Below are 21,495 nucleotides of genomic sequence, written 5' to 3' on the forward strand. Positions count from 1 at the left end.
CGAGCAAGGATAATTGTAAGCAGCAGGGATACTTGTCGCTAGCCGGGACGGGAGGGCAAGGGCGGTATCGAGTCCAGAAAAGAGGTCGGCAACAGGTTTCAGGCAGGAAAATGGGCAAAATAGGTCGATGGTCGGGATGGAAGAGCAGGGCAGAAACAGGTCCAGAAACAGGTCGGCAACAGGTATCAGGCAGGAGAAAACAGGGCAGAAAAATGTCAGAAGGTATGGAGCTTGCCTAGCTGGGAGCATAGGTTCGCAAACGGTCTGACGGCTTCCTCTTGGAAGCCAGGGGTTTGAAAAGAGTCTTTGAACCAAACAGCGCTCAGGGCTGTTGGCGCCAATTGGGCAGTGACAGGTGCCCTGAATCAGCAATCATGACATACAATATGTGAGGTTTCATTATGTTTACTTTTTTAAAACAAGGAATTTAATTTAAAAAATTATTCTTTTTTGTTAAAACGTGTCTTCTTAAATATTTGGTTTCAGCCACCCAACAGAAAAACGGTTACAGGTTAAAAGTCCTGAAATAAGTGGTCACTTTTGCAAAAAAAAAAAAACAACAAGCAGATAACAATAACATATTCCCATTTGTCTGAGTGCTGTTTTCACACCTCATAATAAACCGAACTACAGGTAACATCTACTAGCACAACATAAGCAACTAGCTTTTCTTAACCAGTTGACATCACAGACTCTCGAGCTGTGTTATCATGAGCATTGATTATTAACAACTAGCATTGGCATTTAGCGTTGCTCAAGTAAAACATTGGAGGATGCACTGCAGACAAAACATATTCCTTATTTTAAATGTGTGGCGCGTCCTTTGAGGTGTCCTTAAAAAGATAGTTTGTCTATCAAGTATGTGTTAACAATGCCCAACTGAGTTCAAAGAGCTTTTCAGTTGGACTAGAAAATACATTAGGAAAAATAATGTGTGTGAAATGCATCTGTAATTGCAAACCATTTTCACTTTGTTGTTAGCAATGAAAAAAAATATCAATCTTTCTTCTTTATTTGAAATGTTTTTAAGTTGATGCAAGTAGAGTATTTGATGGAACGAAAAAAGCATAATGCTGCTCTCCAAAGCAAGAGTGTGTTGTTTGAGGGTACTTTATCACATGAAGTGTTTTCCCAACTCTGACATCTCTTGATGCACTTAAGCACAAGTACCTGGCACTGCTTACTCTGTTTACAGAGCTATTGGCTCAGACTTGATGTTGGCCGAGTTGGAACTCAAATACCTTCATTTGCCCGCGGTAAACACGGATGTTGTCCTTTGCTTCTATAATGTTTTCAACATTATCTACATTTTGATTACTTTGGTAAATGAATTGTGTATAAATCAAATCATAATTGTCATCTTTAAAGATAAATAAGCAGTACAAAATCCAGCCTGACCTGACCGGGCCAGAGGGTATATGGGCTTTATTCTGCCTAAACACGACCCTTAGTTTGATTGGAGGGACACCGCTTTACTTTGACGTTCTTCGGGCCCAGGTCTAAGATCTTACCTCTAAAATAAATAAAAGTGAAACTGTAAATATAAAATGTTAAACTTCATATTTAAAATGAAAAAAGAAAGAATAACAAGAAGAACCACATGGAACAGAAGTTTATGGGGTCCTTCTACAAAGCCATGCTTGAGAACACTCAGGTATATGGTGTCATAGTATGATATGCTTCTTTCTCGATAGCGGACAGAAAATTCATACAGAGAGTAATTAACAGAGACCGGGGAATTATTGGCTGACTCTTTGACTTAGCCCAAGAAAGACTGCTTATATCCTACCAGCTGTGAGTTTTGGACCATGTTTGTGTTGCTATAGTATCACTTCCTCCCAATGTGGAGTGCTTTTTGTTAGTCCCTTTAACCTTAACAAAGCTGTCCACTCTGCTTAAAAGTCCACTTTTGGGTCAAACGCGCAACTCATAAAATTGTTGTTGCTTGACTTTATGTAATTTCTTGTTTGATAAGGCCCTTTTTGTGTTTGTATTCACAGTCATATTTCACATGATGGTTAAACAATTTTTGAGGCATACATCCCAAGAGACACATTAAGACTGCCCTTTAATCATGCATTTCATGTTGGTATTGTCTGCAGCATCAACTCATGTATATATACTACAGCTTAGTGTTTTAGATTATAGACGTATGTTTAATTTGATAATTTTTTTGTAAATACTTTGATTTTCTAATATTTTTAGTTTATTCTTAGAATTAGAAATGTCTTTATTGTTATAGTACTAATGAGCGTTGTTTGCGATGAGATCTGACACGGAACTCCAGAAAGACGTAATAAAGACAACAAAAAAGGAAAAATAAGATAAAATAATATCAATGAATAAGATAGGTACCCATTTTTCAATGTATCATGCAAGATATATTTTTTTCTCAGTCTTGCACGCTTGTCTAGAGTTGTGATGGCCCTTGTCTCTGAGCCTGTTAGTCTTTATTTTAAGCGGCCTGAAGTGCCCACCAGAAGGTAACTGGTCAAAGAGGTGGTAGCTGAGATGAAAGGAGTCCTTTATAAAGTTATTGGCTCTGTTGCAGTATTGCAAACCAGCAATGTCCTCCAGACTTGGCAGAAAGCAGCCAATGATTTTCTCGGCTGTGTTAATTACTCTCTGTAGAGTTTTTGATGCCCAATGCCAGAATGCTCTCCGCTGCGGCTTTGTAGAAGGACACCAGCAGCTTCTGTTCCAGGTTGTTCTTTCTGAGCACTCTTAGGAAGTGGATTGGCTGTGAAGACTTCCCACCACAACAATATTAACAATAATAACAATAATAATGAGAATACATTTTATGCAGAAACACCTTTCAGGAGACCTAAGGTTAGTAATACACGGAATAAAACAGTGATATTAATAAAAAACAAAGCATGTTAAAAGAAAAAAGAAAAACGGTGGTGTGACCATTTGCAGCAGTTTATGACGGATAGGCAAGTCGAAAGAGTTGGGTTTTGAGTTTGTATTGTAAGATGGACGAGGTAGCAAGTTACAGAGGTCAGGCGGTGGCAAATTCCAGACATGAAAGCCCTGCTCCCCTTTGAGCTAAGACGGTCAACAGGAACGGTGAGATGGAAGGAGGAGGAATATCTGAGAACTCGGGATGGCATGGAGACGTGTAGGAGGTCGGTATGGCCTTATAGGTGTGCAGAAGGAATTTGATTATTTGATTGATCAGGAGCCAGTGAAGTTGTTGAAGGACAGGGGTTTTGTGGTAAGCCGGGGAGAGAAATAGGAGAGAATTACAGTAATTGAGGCTGGAGGTGACAAGGCTATGGACGAGGATGGTAGTCGTGTAGGGGGTTAGGGAAGGGCAAGGATGCTTAATGAAGCGAAGGTGAAAGTAAGCATACCGGGTGACGTTATTTATATTAGAGTGAAAGGAAAGTGTACTGTCAAATATGACACCCAGAATCTTGACCTGGATGTCAGGGAAAGATTAAGGAGAGAAAAAAGGTGTTAGCTTTAGACAGGGTCGATTTGGTGCCAAGGAGAAGGAATTCAGTTTTATTGCCTGTTGATCTTAAAAGGTGGAGGAGAACCATGATTTTATTTCAGAAAGGCATGAGGTCAGAGTTTGGGGGTGTTAGTGGTGGCAGTGTGGAGTCGGGTTTGCATGACAGGTAGATTTGGGTGTCATCTGCAAAGCAATGGAAATAAATGTTAGATTTACAAAGGTATGGTCTGGCGGGGAGAGGTTTTCAAGAGGAGGATGCTCAAGACAGAGCCCGGGAACACACCTTAGTAACAGGAGAGGGGTCCAAGCAGAAGGACTTGAGGTGTACGTATTGGGTGTGGTCTGTGAGTTAGGGAATGGAACCATAAGAGAGGGATGTGGGTGATGCCAATTTAGGAGAGTCTACTGAGGAGGATGAGAAAATACATTAGATCAAATAACAATAAGGCTCTATCATAATTACCGTATTTTCTGCATTATAAGGCGCACCGGATTGTAAGGTGCACCCCCCAAAAAAATTGTCTTTTGTCATATACTTTCCATACATACTGCACTATCGTAGGAACATCAACAAAAGAGTCGGATAGGTCAGTCAAACTTTATCAACCCCTTAACGTTGAACGCTGTTTTACTGTTAAAAAGCAAATACATGTCTCATGAACGTACAGAAACGGTGTCTGTATGATGCCACTAGTTACTGAAATACGTCATGCCACATATCATAGGAATACTTAAACTCTTGGGATATGCTGATGACTTAAAAATGTTCTCATCACAGATACATCACGATCAGTCCAAAAAAAGATAACAGAAAAATATAAAGCCAATGTCGCTCACCAAAGATGTCATCTTTCAGCCGTCACATTTGATGATAATACGCAACCATTGTCCCTTTACATCTGTGAGTGCAGTGAATCAAACCGTGTTAAATATTTGCGTACTCCAAAACAAGTAATAATGCAGACAAAAATAAATAAATCCGCCGAAAAGCATCTCTGCATCAATGGACGTTGCTTGTTGCTAGCTGTCTGATTAGCCCCATAAAATTATTTTCTAACTTGTGACTAACATGTTTTTCGGCCAATTGCAGGATGTATTTTGCCCTGCTTTAGCCTATAAGAGCCTGTAGATACAAAAAAGAATTCGCCTCCTTTACCTCAGAATAACTTCAGCCAATAGTGACCAAATCAAATGGTGATTGACAAAAGGAAATGAGAAGCTGGTATATATGTCCTAGCGTACACCGCGCACCACTTCTATGGGGAAAAATTGTGTCGGCACCAGGTTACCGTAGTTGCGAGACCTGTTGTGACTCAATATTAATCCATATATCATCCATATATAAGGCACACCGTATTATAAGGCACATAATCAGCTTTTTTTTAAAAAAGGAGTTTAGGTGCGCCTTATATAATTATGTAATTATAGACCTGTGTCAAACCTACCGTTTCTTTCTAAAGTACTTGAAAAAGTTGTGGCACAGCGGCTGAATGATTTTATATCCGATAACAATCTTTTTGATCAATGCAATCAGAATTCAGGGCTAACCACTCGACTGAGACAGCCCTGATTAAGGTAACCAATAATCTTCTACTGGCAATGGACTGCTGCTGGACCTTAGTGCTGCTTTTGACACGGTGGACCATATCTTACTAGAACAGTTGGAAAAATGGATTGGTCTCTCAGGAACCGTCCTCTTATGGTTCAGATCCTACCTCTCAAAACGTATGCACTGTGTTTAATATGGTGAAATGACATCTGAGCCCTTTAGTCTTACCTGTAGTGTTCCGCAGGGTTCAGTACTTGGCCCCCTTCTTTTCAGCATTTACATGCTTCCATTAGGTGATATTATTCGCAAGTATAGTATCAGTTTCCATTGCTACGCGGATGACACTCAACTATATCTTCCGATGGAGGAATCTGCCACACTAAAAAATCTGGAAATCTGCCTTACTGAGATAAAAGAGTGGATGTCACTCAACTTCTTGCGCCTTAACTCTGAAAAGACTGAAATGTTAGTTATTGGTCCATCTAAATGCTGTGACTTGTTCTCAAAAACTGCTCTGAACATTGGCAAATGTAATATCACCCAGAGTGACTCAGTTAAAAATGTAGATGTCATATTTGACCACGATTTGTCCTTTCAAACACACGTGAAGAATATTACTAGAACATCTTGCTTCCATCTTTGCAACATTGCTAAAATTCATCCTATGCTGTCTCATTCAGATGCAGAGATTATAAATAGTTGTTACTTCCCGTTTCGATTACTGTAACGCACTACTCTACGATCTCCCGAAGTCCAAAATCAAGAGCTTTCAGCTGGTACAAAATGCTGCAGCGAGGCTTTTAACTAAGACAAGAAAGTTTGATCGCATTACCCCGATTTTAGCTAAACTGCATTGGCTCCCTTTTAGCTTACGATGTGATTTTAAGGTTCTGTTGGTATTATACAAAATCATACATGGACTTGCTCCCTCATATCTTTCAGATTTAATTTTCCCCTATGTTCTGGTCCGGAGCCTTTGCTCTGAAAACGCTGGTCTATTAGTGATCCCAAGAGCCAAGAAGAGATCCGCTGGTTCGAGAGCGTTCTCCATCCAGGCCCCGGTGCTGTGGAATGCTCTTTCCCCTGAGATTCGATCTGCAACCTCAGCGGAAATGTTTAAATCTAAGATTAAAACACAATTCTACTCTATAGCATATGAATAACCTATACTATGTGTTGATAATATGTGTATAATTTGCCCTCATGTAAGTTAATAGTCTGTAATAATAGTTTTCAAGAGTGCAGCCCCATGACTTGACTTATAGTCATAAAAATACGGCACTCTATTCTGAATTAAAACATTGTTGTACTTTATGTGGTCGTGTTTAACCTGGCATGAGATTATAATACCTACATTTGACTCTGTTCTGCGTCTAATGTCTGACACCAAACAGCAAATACGAAATATTGCTGTGGTTGTTCCACAACTCGCCAAAATTAAGTGTGCAAAAGCTGCAGAGGGGGTTTGTAAACATGACCAGAATATCCAGTTATGGCTTTTTAAGAGAGCTTCAAAATATTTGGATGGCCTTGCTTTTTTCCCAAAAGTGCCATTTCTAGCTGCCAAGTCTCTCAGTTATCCCATTGAGAGACCCCGCCACCCTTTTGCCAATGAGATTGAAATGCAGACTAAGATCACTTTCAGTATGCAGCACTTGTGGAGAATCCATTTGTGCCGCCATCAGTAAACAAGCCAAGAGTAAAACAGGCTTGATTGGAGATCCCCAGAGAAAAGCGCTGTCACTGTGAACTCCTTTCCAACAAGCGAGCGAGACCGCCTGCGCATAAGTCAAGCCGGATCGTATTTTACGCGCCACTACAACCTTATACATTTACTCTCATATACATATATAATCTCTTTAGTTAATTCAAAATTCCCTTCGGCCTGTCAGTGTAAAAGTTGTTAAGTGTATTTAGCGTAAGACGTGTGACAGAGTGAAACGGAGCTTAATGCTTTTTTCTATGTGTTGTATTTGCAAGTTAGGAGAAGAATGCGAAGCAAACGTTAGTGAAAGAAAGGGCTCTGTGAGAGAGGCAGCTCTCATTTAAAAGGAACAAGCTCTCTTTCTAACGCTCTCGCTCTCTATTTTTCCATATATTTCTCTCGTTTCTGTTTTTTTATTTTTAATATATTTATCTTCCTCTTTTTTTCATTCAATCTTTGTCTCTTTCTTTCTTTTTCCCCAATTTTTCCTGTCTTATTCCTCTCTCTCTTTCTATTACTCTTCTATTTCTGACTCTCTTTCTTGCTCTCTCTCTCTCTCTCTCTCTCTCTCTCTCTGTCTTTTTCACTTTTTCTCACTCTCTTTTGCTCTCACTTTCTATTTCTTCCTCAATTTTTATCTCATTTTTCATGCTCTCTTTCTTTCTTTCTGTATATCTCTTTCCATCTCATTTTCTTTTCTCTTCTCTCTTTTTATTTTTTTATTTTCCTTTTCCTTTGTCTCTTTTTGTCTTTTTCTCTCTCCTTTTCTCTCTGACTCTTTCTCTTACGATGTATCTTTCTTTATCCCTCTATTTTTCTTTGTCTTTATATTTTGCTCTTTTTCATCTTCATCCCTCTTTCTCTCTCTCTCTCTTTTTACATTTCTCTTTCTCATTTTATCTTTTTCTTTCTCTTTGTGTCTCTCTCGTTCACTCTTCATGTTTCTCATTTTCTTTCAAACTGTAACTCTCTCTCTCTTTTTCTCCCATTATTTCCTCTTTCTCACTCTCTATCATTCTCTTTAACATTCTACCTTTCTCCTTCGATGTCTCTCTTACTATCTATCTGAATCTCTCGCTCTACTCTCTCCATTTTAATTATATATCATTAAAAACCAAATATCTGAAGCGCCAAAAGAGACGGTTCTCCAAAAGGAGCCGGAATTCCCATCTAGCATCGCTTACCTGGTTTGCTTTTAATGATATTCTTCCCTCATACTTCTCCGGTCACACCTCAGCGCTCATTTTAATTAGGTGGACTGTCTGATCTCTCTTTTTCTTCTAGCTGCTAATTCTCTATACTTTGCTTCCCATTTCTCTGTCTTGCTGACTTGTTCGCGCTCATTAAATGCATTGCTCGATGTAATTAATGAGCACATATCTTTTTTTTCTTGTCATAAGGGTCATGGGCCTGCTCTCATTTTCTTGTAGTGCAAGGACGTGTACCTTAGAAAGCCACTCATTTTTTTTTTTCTTTTTCCTCTTTCTTGTAGAAGAGGGGTGGTCTAACTACGGACCGAGGGTAACATGGGGCTCGTCAGGCTTTTTTATCCGGCCAGCCAAACAAAAATGTTACAAATGTAATGATAGTATGTATTAAATTGGGAAAAAAGATAAAAGAAAATGGCAGCACGGCGGCGCAGTGGTTAGCGTGTGTGCGGCACAGTTCTGAGGTCGTGGGAACCTCCTGCGTGGGTTCAAATCCAGCTCCCGGCCTTACTGTGTGGAGTTTGTATGTTCTCCACGTGCTTGCGTGGGTTTCCTCCGGGCACTCCGGTTTCCTCCCACATTCCAAAGACATGCATTTCAGGTGAATTGGCCGGTCCAAATTGTCCCTAGGTGTGACTGAGTGAGTGAGTTGTCTGTCTCTGTGTGCGCTGCGATTGGCTGGCAACCAGTTCTGGGTGTCCCCTGCCCACTGCCCGATGATTGCTGGGATGGGCTCCAGCACCTCCGCGACCCTACTGAGGATAAGCGGCGCAGCGAATGAGATGAGATGAGATGAGATGAATAAAATAAAATAAAAGCACTCCTGAAAATGTGTGCATTTGGTCCCAATCGTCACCAACATTTACATAACTGGCTTAATTTCTTTAAGTTGTCAGTTTTTTTATGTATTTGGGTTTATTTCATATTTATCAAGGTATTATTCAATTTAATGGAAAAAAACGTCAGAGCTAGCTGTATTGCATTCGGAGTTTTTCAATACATATTTTCAAATTTAGTGAAGGAATATGCTTTGTTTTGGGTGGTGATGGCCCTGAGGAAAATTTTCTCTGCATTATTTATTGTTTTAATGGACCTGTAGTGCTGAAAAGGGTGAGAAAAGTCAGTTACAATGTTGTTGGCTCTGTTGCGGTCAGCAATGTCTTCCAGGCTGGGCAGAGAGCAGCCAATGATTGCCCGGGCTGTATTGATTATTTACTGCATGGCATTTGATCCATAATAAAGTCAAATAAAAAACAAACAAAATGATACATTGCCCTAGTCTAATGTATATATTGATCTAATATTTATTTTTGCTCATATTAATGCCTGCAACCACGTTTTTCTATTAAAACTTCAAAATAATTGTTTTTATCAGCCATAAAATGCTTATTTATTTGCTTTTTTAACCGACAACTAACTCAGAGTATGAGTATTACAGTAGTATATTACTGTATTCTTGCAATGATCAGTCAAAAAATTTCGCTGGCCACAAAATATTGGATGCAACAGGAATCGAACCTGGGTCCCGGCGATGAGCCCATCATGATAACATACAAAAGAGCATTAGATTTGTTTTCATCATCATCTTATTAGTCACGATTCCAGAGACAAATGTAGGAGAATCGAGAAGAAAGGTGTCCTGAAAGATGTCATTCAAAAAAAGCACGATGAGGGAAAAAAAACTCTTTGGTGTATCTGATGATAAATCAAACTTTGAAGGACTTTGGCGTTATACAAAAGTGTGCGTACATAACAACACATATTATGCCATGGATTTCAAAAGGTACATATGCATAGCGTTTTCCTTTTCCTAACTCTGACAGTCATTTAGCAGTTAAGAGTCTTGAGTGTTTTTAAATACAGTGGGACCTCGGTTATCGCGGTTAATGGGGACCAAAACCACCTGCGATAAGTGAAAATCCGCCAAGTAGCGGCGCACCTTAAAAAAAAGACCCGGTTAATGGGGACCAACACCACCCGCGAAAAATGAAAATCTGCGAAGTAAAAAAAAAAAAAAAAAAAAAAATATTTTATATATTTTATATATATATATATATATATATATATATATATATATATATATATATATATATATATATATATATATATATATATATATATATATTCTAATTTTTTTTAAAATATTTTATTCTATTATTATTATTTTTTAGACCTGCGAAGCTTTGAACCCGCGAACGTGGAACCACGAAGTAGCGAGGCCCCTTCAAAAATGCTTAAAAAAAAAAAATATATATATATATATATATATATATATATATATATATATATATATATATATATATATATATATAATTTTTTTTTTTTTTTTTTTTTTTTTATGATTATTTTTCAGGCCCTCGAAGCTCTGAACCCGCGAACGTTGAAGCGCGAAGTAGCGAGGTCCCACTGTACTGTATTTACAAAGGTCTTTGAAGTCATCCTCAAAATCTCATAATTTCCTTCCCTATTGTTTATATATAGTTGACCGTAACACTGAAAATTGTTCTTTTGTCATATATTTTTCATATATAAGGTGCACTTGACTATAAGGCACAGGAAACAAAACTTCAGTAAGAGCTACTGTATTTATTCTTTTATAACTGTGGCCTATTCTATACTTTCATTGTTACGCTTACATTATGTGCAACGGGAATCAAGCCCGGGTTGTAGCGGTAAAAGCACCGTAACCTAACCAATAGGAGAGCCAATAAACCACTCAGAGCAGTTTGATTGGGTGAGTTTCTCCTTTCTCTCACAATCGTTTCTTGCACTGTGAGTAAAATAGTGTCCTAATGAGATAAAATCATTGGTGGTACTGGTGGACTAGTGCTCAAGTGTTGGCACTGTCACTGCCACGACACGGGTTTAATTCCGATTGGATATCATGTTTTGCGATTTTGATCAGCGATTTCTTTCCATTGATCAATCATTGCTCAAATATTGTGTAGTAATACACATTCATGTATGCATTTCTTATCTACCATAGGCCTCGATTGCAGTATGTAAGACACAGTTTTAAATTTCTGACTAATTTGGGTTTCTGGGGAGCACTTTATAGTCCGAAAAATATGAAATGTTAAAGTGAATCAACCATCAACAGCCCACACGTACAACCGGTTTGAATGCATAGATATATATAACCCTCCGTGTTTAGTGTTCTGATGATGAGGCTTACGGCTGAATTCAGACTCAAATGCATGTGTGGCCGGTCTCTGTTATCCCTTTAATCCCAGTTTTGCCATGTCCTTCACCCCCCCAATCAAGGTTGTCATTAATGAGTAGCTTTTCACTTGCTTTTCGATAGCTCCCTCCTCCCTCGCTCTGTTAGCCCATGTTAATGTCGGGTTACAAGATTGACCTCATGGAATTTAAATTGTGGTTCTTCAGTTAAAAATAACGCATCTTTTTGAACAGGCCATATGTCAAATTTTATAAAAGACATTGTTGAAACTGTTAACGTTAGCATAACACTCATAGTCTAGAAAATGCACAAAATTCAAACCATGTTGCCGTGACTTCTTAAGCTCTTGTATCATACTCGAACATTGTTTTATTCTTAGCCAATTTAAAAGACGTGTAGGCTGCAAGTTGTTTTTCTGCTCGACTGGTCAGTCCCCGCTTGAGCTAGCTCTAGCTGGCAACATTCCACGTCGCCCACGTGGACCCAACCAATAGTATTGTCAGAAGCAAAGCATTCATGAAGCAAGACAATAAGACTTTCCATTCTGGCATGCGGCTGTAGGTTAGGAGCAGTTTTAAAACTCAATAAGGAAAGTGGAAAGAATGTGTTTCTTCAATTCTTGCCACAGTTTTATCTGATACTGATACCATTACAAACTTGTAGTCAGGTTCCCGTTTTATCTCTCTGTCCTCTTCGTCTTCTTCTTCTTGTCGCTTTCAAGCACATTTTTGGTTGAACTACACCGGGGGTCGGCAACCTATGGCACGCGAGGGGTTAGCGCACGGCCAAATAATAATGTTTTTTTTTAAAGCGCATTTACCTAAAATTTAGACATCATCAGTTGCGTGCAAGGTTATGTAAAGGATTTACGTTAGGCTTTACGTGGGTTTTTCAGTGTGAGTTTGCCCGGGGCCTCGCAGAGAGAGAGAGAGAGACCCAGCCAACAAAACACACGCGCGCGATAAATGAACAAATCATGACGGCTCCTCGCGCGAAAAGATTGCGCTCTCTCCAGCCAGCGTGGACAGATGACCGGGGCTTTGTGCATAAAATGACCGTGCATTTTGTGCATTATGCCCCGAGAGCGTTGTACCTCGTGCATCAAGTGTTAAACGTCATTACGAGACAAAACATGAACATCAATTCAAGGCGGAGACATTAAAACGCGCTGTGTCCAGATACGGCAAACAAACACAGACCCTAAAAACCTTTGTCGCTGCTAAAAGCATCACCACTGAAGCTATCTAACAAATTGCTCACTGGATAGCAAAGCACAGAAAACCATTTACTGATGGCGAGTATTTTAAAGAAGCGCGTGTGCGCGTGTGCGCGCGCGCGCCTTCTGCATTGCTGCTGTTATTTCAAGTTTTGATATTTTCTGCAACAAGATATCATTGATGAATTGTATAGTAGCTGACCATATTACTTGTTTTTTGATTGTAGTTTATAGTTGATGAAAAATGGTTGATTCTGGTTAATTCTTGTGGTAAAAAGTTGAAGTCAGAATGGCTACAGGCCTTTCCACATGTTGTTCACATTCGTATTTTAGTTAATTGAGGAACAAGAATAGTGGATGATAAATAGGTCAGTTATACCAGTCTGCCGCTGGAATTTTATCCTTCCAAAAATGTATTCAGTATTCTTGCACTCTTCAGTCGAGGAACTGTAATCATATCATAATCCATATCAGTAGGTGGCAGTAGATTTTTATATACTTTTTACGTACTAATTATCTGCTCTTGAGGTAGCACAGTACATTTAATAACGTAATTTGTTTAACAAAGTGGTTTAAGATTGTACTTTAAAAAATAAAGACATAAAGCACATCATTCTTTTTTATATCAAGTATTATTTTCTTCTCTTTATATACTAATTATCTGCTTACGAGGTAGTACAGTGAAATATTTGACATAACTTCATTTTCAAACTGTTTCGACGGACGGTGTGCCACGGAACTTTTTTATAAATAAAAGTGTACCTTGCTTCAAAAAGGGATGAAAAAGACCGAGTTATATGATTAAAATGTATATCCATGTTGTATATTTGGACTGGTGTAAAGACAGCTCTGTTGGATATTAAAAAAATGTTGAAAGTGGCACAGCGCACCGAAAACGTTGCTGACCCCTGCACTACACAATACACACTGTCCCTTTCAGGCATAGAGATAGAGTGAAAAGAGAGAGAGAGAGAGAGAGAGAGAGAGAGAGAGAGAGAGAGAGAGAGAGAGAGAGAGAGAGAGAGAGAGAGAGAAAGAGAGATCGAACAAAAGACAGAAAGGGAGCGAGAAAAGGAGGGGAGGAAGATGGAAAAAAAGAAAAAGAGACAGAGAGAAAGATTGAGAGAAAGAAAAAGAGGAAGATAAGAAGACAGATAATGAAAAACTGAGAAAGAGAAAGAGGGGGAGAAAAAGAGACACTGAGAGCATTCAAAAGCAGCCTGCTCCGTATTGATGATAGCTGTCTATTATTAGACAAGTGTATATACTATGTATTTCTTTGTTGTTTAAACACTTGTTCTGTAATCATATGTTGGCCTGGAGAGGAATGGCCGCCACCAGGCTGTACTTGCCCAAGACACACCCCAGCAAATGGTGCCCCCACGACCCTAGTGGTCAAGGGATCCAACCAACTAACCTACTAATCTCAAAGTAAATATTCTCTAATTTTTGTAGTCTGACTGATAACCATTATCAATATATTTTGAGGTAATTTTAGATATGCATGCAACATGGTGCCCGCGGGCAACCCCTAAGGATCGTTGAGGTGCCTACGGACCCTATTAAAAATAGCTCACCAGTGCTGGGTCATTGTGATTTTCTATTAAAATTATGTTTTAATTGCTTGACAGTCTATTTAAACCTATTTTGAATAACTACCCTGGTTACAACATAGTAATAACAGTAATATACATTGTTCTTTTAGAAATACAAATATATGAATTCATAAGTACGTGGGCTTTGGACAAAAAAAAATATTCAAGAATTGCAAATTATCTTTACGCAATTAATTAAGAGAATGAGAATATTATTATATCTCAAACAAATATGTTTATTCACCTTTTTATTGATTTATTTTAACGTAAATGCAACAAACTTAATTCCAATGTATGGGTTTATGAAGTGAATGAGTCAAACATATGTAGTTTTTTTTAGCTAGCTATCTGACTACCTTTTTAGCTTTTATCTTTTTTGATATTTATCAACCTAAATTTCAGCCTTCTTTCTAGCTAGCTTTCTTGCTTCTATTTTTTTCCTTTTTTTCCCCAGCAGAACTGATGTTTTCTTCTCACTAGCAAATATTGCAAGACTTAAAACTGCATGAGGTAGCATCGCCAAATTCTGAATATTTACCTTTTGAACCTCATGCTTAGACATAATCCCTGAATCTTCTTCTGTGTTTTTGTGTCAGGTGTCCAGTTGAGACGGCCGGTGACCATGGAGAGGCTGTTGCTGTGTGTGATGCTGGCAGTCGCCATGGCGGTCCGCGGACAAATCTGCCCCAAGCGTTGCGTTTGTCAGATCCTGTCACCAAACCTGGCAACACTCTGTGCCAAGAAAGGTCTACTTTTTGTTCCACCAAACATCGACAGGCACACAGTAGAACTGCGGCTGGCTGACAACTTTGTCACCAGGTAAATATCGCATGTGCCTTTTAGCTTGATTGATTACTGTAGCTCAGGGGTTGGGAACGTATGGCTTGCAAGCGATGTATGGGTCTTTTCATGAGTACAAATGGCTTGGAGATAAAATAGAACTTGTACAATTATGTAATGCACTGTAACTCAACACTGAACTGACTGTTGCTCAAGCGAGGCCGAAACAATATATATTTACAATGGGTGTGGTCCAGTATGTATAGTACACAAGTTCAGATTCAGATTCAGATCTACTTTATTGTCATTCTAGTACACGTGTATACAGAACGAAATGTCGATACATCTGACCCGCACAGTTTCCTTGAATGTACAGATATAAATAAAATGTTGTATTGAGTTGGAGTATTGAGTACTAATAATATACTAAATAATTATGGCTATGTATAGTATTTGACAGTAGTGCAAAGAGTGCAAGAGGAGCAGCTAACCAGATGTGCAAAATGGGCAGTCAGGTAAACAAGTCAGGTAAACAGTAACAATAACATTGTAGTACAATAGTGCAGAGGAGATCAGATGTGCAAGGGGTGGCTAGCTATAAAGAACTGCCAGTAGTGGAAAAAAGTCAAACAAAACCAACAGATGTACAGATTAGCAGCAGTTTAGATTTACTATGTGTTTGATTGACCATTTAACAGTCTAATGGCCAGGGGGACAAGACTATTGTGGAACCTGGTGGTCCTGCACCGCACACTGCAGTACCTCCTCCCAGAGGCTAGCAGAGTGAACAGTCCATGATGGGGGTGAGAGGGGTCCCTGATAATGTTCTTGGCTTGGGATAGGCAGCGCTTCTGGCCAATGTCCTGAATGGAGGGACAAGTTTAACTACAGTTTAAAATCAGGGTGTCGTACCAACAGACCCCGTTTAGCCTGTTTAATTATCCTGTATATGGAAGCTCACTAAGTAATTTAAGTTCATAGTTGACACTTCATAATGAAAAGCCACACAACAAACTGTAAACACCCAGAAGCTCTAGCAACGCTCCTAGAGCAATTTGAGTGAGAGGTAGGAATGGGCGGAGCTATACACAGGGTAAGTCGTGTGCTCTCCTCGCCAAGCGCTGTCTGCACTGGAGGAAAATACATTGGTATCCTCGTTTACAGTATTTTGCAAAATAACATTGCTCACACCTTGTTTGAAAGGGAGGGATTTAAGTGGTATATTTATAATTATATAAGACACAGGCTCTGGCATTATTATTATTTTATAGATTTTATCAAATCAGCATACATTACACATTAAAATAAAATGTGACGAAGAAAAACCTGTCTGTAGAGCGGGTTTGGCGGTTTTAATGAATTTTGTCTTAAAATATATTGTGTGCCATCTCTCACAAAAAAAAAATCTGTATAATTTTACCTTTTATAACTCTTTAGGTCAGCACGGCGGATGGGTGTTTACGCGCAGCCCCATGCTGCATAGGTTCAGGGTTCAATTCCGGCTACCACAGCCTCCCTTGCAGAGTTTGCATGTTCTTCCCGTGCTTGCGTGGGTTTCCTCCGGGCACTCCGGTTTCCTCCCACATTCCAAAAACATGCACGTCAGGTTAATCGGCCGGTCTAAATTGTCCTAGGTGTGAATGAGCGAGTGAGTTGTCTGTCGCTGTGTGCTCTGGCAACCAGTTCAGGATGTCCCCTTCCCACTGCCCGGAGATGGCTGAGGAAAAAAAAAACAATGTTAAATGGATAAGAATTAAAATTAGAATCGTCTGTAAAGGTGGTGTGTGTAACTTCAAAATATTCGATTGCTGTTGCCATCCTCTGGCTGAAATCATCATTGCATCCTCTGTCAAACTGCCTGTGTGCCATGTGCCCGTGTGCGCCTCTCACTATAAAAAAAACTCTTTTTAAATGGGTTTCCATTTAAACTGTATTCGAAACAGTCGTTTTCTTACTTCCACTATGTTCATCCTTGAATAAAAGTAAACCTAGAGCACGCTCTTAAAATCACTCTACTCCCTCCGTTCCTCTGCCTCCTGTCCTCCAGCCTAATGCGCTCCGTGGAGAGAACACAGTTAATAAAATTTATCTTAAAAAGCTAAAAAAATATATATACAAAGGTTCTTTCGAACTCAGCTACCAATTGTTAACACATATCTTATAGAGAAAATATTTAACATTAAACTTTTCAACAACACCAGAAACTACGGCCCCCACCTTTAATGTTATTGAAAACAACGTAGTAAACATTCTTTAAAATGTATTGTCATTGATAACAACGTAGTGAACATTCTCTACTACGAGGCACTCCAGGATAAATATGTAATAAAGTACAGTACTTAAAAGAGAAAAAAAGAATGTTGGGATAAATAGCTAGACCACAAAATACTCTTTGGGAATTACCATTCACCTTTCTTATTCTGGTTCACAATCATCAGACACGGTAACCTTTTTTCTTATGATTTATTTAACTTCATAAAACTCTATAAGGACATGTCGTTCAGTGGCCGTAAAAGACGATATCTGACAAATTTCCATTCCGATCTGAGATTGATACTCTGGGTCCATTTGAAGAGGCCGTGAACACCCGTTTATCCCAAATATGCAGAGCTGCCTTGACATAGCCACACGTATTCCTCCTGGCTTGGCAAACGACCAACGGAATAAGTCAAAAATCAAGCTTACTAGATCAATCTGCGATTATTTGGTCAGCCTGGATTTGTTTATTCCACTTTCATGCAATACCCCCCAGGAAGATTTAATAACATCAAATATAAGGCACACAAACATTCCAGGTTCAACATGTCAGGCGAGTGAGAAAACAAATATAGGTGTGTCATCTATGTGTGCAATCCTTGAAAAGGCTTTAATTTTAATGATGTGATTTAAGGACAAAAGTGTGCTTGAATTCTGGAAGTTGAAGTGCTTGTAAATGCTTGAAATTATTTCCCCGTTACTCAACAAGTTTGCGTGAAAATGACGCAGACTCTGTTCTCTGGTGAGTTGGTTTTCCATCGCATGTATTTTTCCTTCGTGATTAATGGCAACTGGCATTAGTTCGTACAGCATTGTACAATGAAGCATCATTGTCCCCTGCGGGTCGCCACAAAGATCTAAAATGTCTATTAGTGGAAGGATTACGTATCAAGAATCAAAACATGAGGATAGTGTTTCTTAGTGGTAAACCTAACTCAACCTATATGTGGAGAGATTTGTGTTAAAAAAAATCTACACACGTATTGTTCAGATCCACATATTTATATTCGCGATTTATTTCAATTCTAGGAATCATGTCTTGATTAATTGCACACCCAAAATTAAAAATCATAAAGCCCTGAGAATGGATCTCAGTAATGAGGACATGGCAGTTAAGGAAAAATGGGAACAAGAAACTAATGTAGCGATAAAAGACAACGAATGGGAAAAAACATTGAAAGAGGGACTCAAAATAACCAACAGCCCGACATGGAGGGAGTTTGAATGGAAAGTAAAAATGCGATTCTTCTATACACCCTCTATCACTTCAAAATATAAAAATACCTCAAATCTATGCTGGCGTAACTGTGGGGGGGTCGGTGACTTTACGCATATTTTCTGGAATTGCCCTGTAATATTAAATTTTTGGAGAAGTATCCAGAGAGAAATAAAATTAATCACGGGCTGGGAGTTGCGGTTGGACCCAAAGGCTTACGTAATAGGAATTTTGCCAGAAGAATTACTATCTGGTCAACAGAAATATATACTAAGGGTAATGCTTCTGGTAGCAAAGAAAATGATCACAGTGTCCTGGCTGAAACCACAACCTCCTGACATAAAACAATGGAGAGACAAATTAAAGCAAATGTACATTATGGAAAAAATCACTGCAAGACTTCAACTGAAACTTGACCAATTTGAGAAAAGATGGAAGCCTATCACACAAATTTTACTTGATGTCTAAACACCTCCCCCTATTTATTATGTGCGTTGTTTTTTTTTTTTTTTTTTTTTTTTTTTTGGGTGTATATTTTGATTTATTATTTTATATATATATATATATATATATATATATATATATATATATATATATATATATATATATATATATATATATATATATATATATATATGTATATATATATATATATATATATATATATATATATGTATATATATATGTGTGAATATATATATATATATGTTTTTGTATGGATGTATTGTATGAACATTTATTCTTCCTTTCTATTAATAGTATTTTTTTCTTCTTTGTTGTTTCTTCTGTTATTTATGAGTGTGTCAAGTGTATATATTTTGTGTTGATGTATGATGGAGGAATCAAACCTCTGTCAAAATTGGTGTGAGAAATAAAAAGTTAAAAAAAAAAAAAAAATTAAAAATCACACAAGTGAATCAAAGACATAATTGTGTATCTGCTAAGTACATGAATCACACCAGATTTCTTCTTTAAATGGTACTCTAAAAATTGGAAAAACGTCTTTGAAAGTCATTAAAAAATGCTTGAATTTGGCCATGAAAAAGGTGCGCGTAGCCTGTGTCTAGTATTACGGAAGGAAATGTAGAGCTAATTAGATTGTGCAATATAATTAATTGAACTTGAGACAGGCTTATTAGGCTAAGAACAAACATCGAATGATCAACTAATTTCAGTTATTTTGGGGAGAAAAAAATCCACACTAAAAACTTTGATCGTGATTAAAAGATTTTGTCCCATAGTTATATTCAGATTAATTAGTTGTTATCCAATTAAAGTACAGGCGCGGTTTTAAAAATTCAAATTATATTTTCTTTAATAGGACATAAATTGTAACTTTACTTTCAAAGGTGGCATTGACTTACATTCTTATATCAAAATCATCACAATCAGATTCCTTCTTCACAGGCGTCTCAAATTCAAATTACTTGCAGGCCACTAGTGCTAGGGTCTAGGTGAGGTTGGGCTAAATATTGTTAAACATCATTTTTTTTTTTTAATTTCCTTCTCAAAATATGATCTAAAAAAGAATAAGCAGAAGAATTAATATGAAAATCAATCAATCAGTCATACATGTGTCCATAATCCAGTAGGGCTAACTTTAAAGCGACAGTGTTTATTATTCAGTTTCTCTTAGTGGTAAAAATAAAATGCTTCATTATCAATGCGGTGTTACAACAGAATTAGGGTCGCACTCCAGTTAGCGAAATATACAATATAAAAAATAATAAATAGAAAATATAAATCTAAACTCAAAAATATTCACATTTAATATAAAACCTATAATTTGCACTTGAAACGGGGGTATTGCACTAAAAATGAGGTTATTGCACTTAGAACCGGGATAATGCACTTCACACTTTGTTCCAAAACTGTGGTTTAGTGTGCTTTGAAGAAGATGCTATCCCTAAAGGGGGGGCCTAAAACTATCCTCCTGAGGGCCGCAGTTGGCCCCTGGTCCGCTATTATGAGATATCTGATTTAGCATGATGATCGATGAAAAATAAATGTTTGTTTTGCTAGTCGGTGTGCCGTGCTATGTTGCAACCAGCATTGTGTCTACTCTGAAACCAAGCGTCATCTTCTGCTATGACTAAAACTTCTTGGCCCTTAAATAACAATCGACTTAAACTTCTAAAACTGCGGCATCTCATTTATTAAAAAATGATGAGTAATAAATAACTAATCATTTGAATACACATAAAAAGGACACTTAAACGTAAATAGCACATGAGCAATATCATACCAGCCGAATTTGTATTGACCTCTATACAACCTTGAAGTGCAAAAGCTTCCAAAAGTGGTTTGGATCTATGAATTGCTATTAATTAGAGGGGAATATTATTTTGGCGGAACAGCGGCTGGGTGATTAGCGCGCAGCCCGACGGTGCAGAGGTTCAGGAATGAAGTACAGCTACCGCAGCCTCCCCGTGTCTTTGTGGGTTTCCTCCGGGAACTCCGGCTTCCTCGCACATTCCAAAAACATGCATGTAAGGTTAATCGGCCAGTCCAAATTGTCCCTTGGTGTGAATAAGCGCGTGAGTTGCAGTGTTCATTTTACCTCTGAAAAGTGATGGTTCCCGGGGACTCGCATGCTCAAAAATCTATGGGTCCCAACAGAGATCTATGGGTCCCCAAAATTTAGTGTTATCGAGGTTGAAATTGTAAATCAGTGACAAATAATATAATAAAATCTACATATTCATTCAGTTTTAATCATCAAATTATTAATCCATTTTCTGGATCAAATTTTTGTTGGTAATATACTGATTAAAGGGATAACCTCAAACCTGTCTTTTTTCATTTTCTCCTTTTACACTTCCTTTTTTTCTTAACTTCTTTATACAACATCATCATTTGTAATATAATGCATCAAAGCAAGTGAGCCGTTTGAGAGCCGGCTTTCTTGAATGAGTTGAGCCGAAAAAGCTGGTTCTCTAAAAAGAGACGGACTTTTCACTACACAACTCGAGATCGGCGTGTAGACGAAAACTCGGACCGCAAGACCAAAACAACATCTGCCGGATCTGCCTGACGAAAAGTTTGGAGTGCGGTAGATCTTTGTTTAAAAAAAATGTAATTGGGTAATAATGACAATTTTGTGTCAAAAAAAGTTGCGTCCTGGGGACGCACGTTGATTTGAGACTATGTGTCCCCAGCAAAAATTATGCATCTAGGATGCAGGATCGCGGGCAAACGAGAACACTGGAGTTGTCTCTGTGTGCCCTGTGACTGGCTGGCAACCAAAAATACAAACTTTTACAAATTGTGCATTGCTCACACTTACTGAATAATAAATAAATTATAAATACTATAGTAAAGTTATT

At 38.2% G+C, this 21,495-nt stretch overlaps 1 protein-coding gene across 2 annotated transcripts in view; it reads left to right on the forward strand.

Annotated features, from left to right (window-relative positions):
* Window positions 1-21,495, forward strand: part of lrfn5a (leucine rich repeat and fibronectin type III domain containing 5a) — a 214,114-nt gene that overhangs the window by 134,374 nt on the left and 58,245 nt on the right. For both annotated transcript variants that reach the window (XM_088354418.1, XM_088354419.1), the window contains exon 3: window positions 14,514-14,736. In XM_088354418.1, coding sequence (XP_088210544.1) covers window positions 14,540-14,736 — 197 coding nt within the window. In that variant the 5' untranslated portion in view covers window positions 14,514-14,539. The remainder of the gene's footprint in view (window positions 1-14,513; window positions 14,737-21,495) is intronic.

This window comes from Urocampus carinirostris, chromosome 15 (assembly GCF_059441175.1).
Source record: "Urocampus carinirostris isolate Australia breed hairy pipefish chromosome 15, RoL_Ucar_1.0, whole genome shotgun sequence".
Taxonomy (NCBI): domain Eukaryota; kingdom Metazoa; phylum Chordata; class Actinopteri; order Syngnathiformes; family Syngnathidae; genus Urocampus; species Urocampus carinirostris.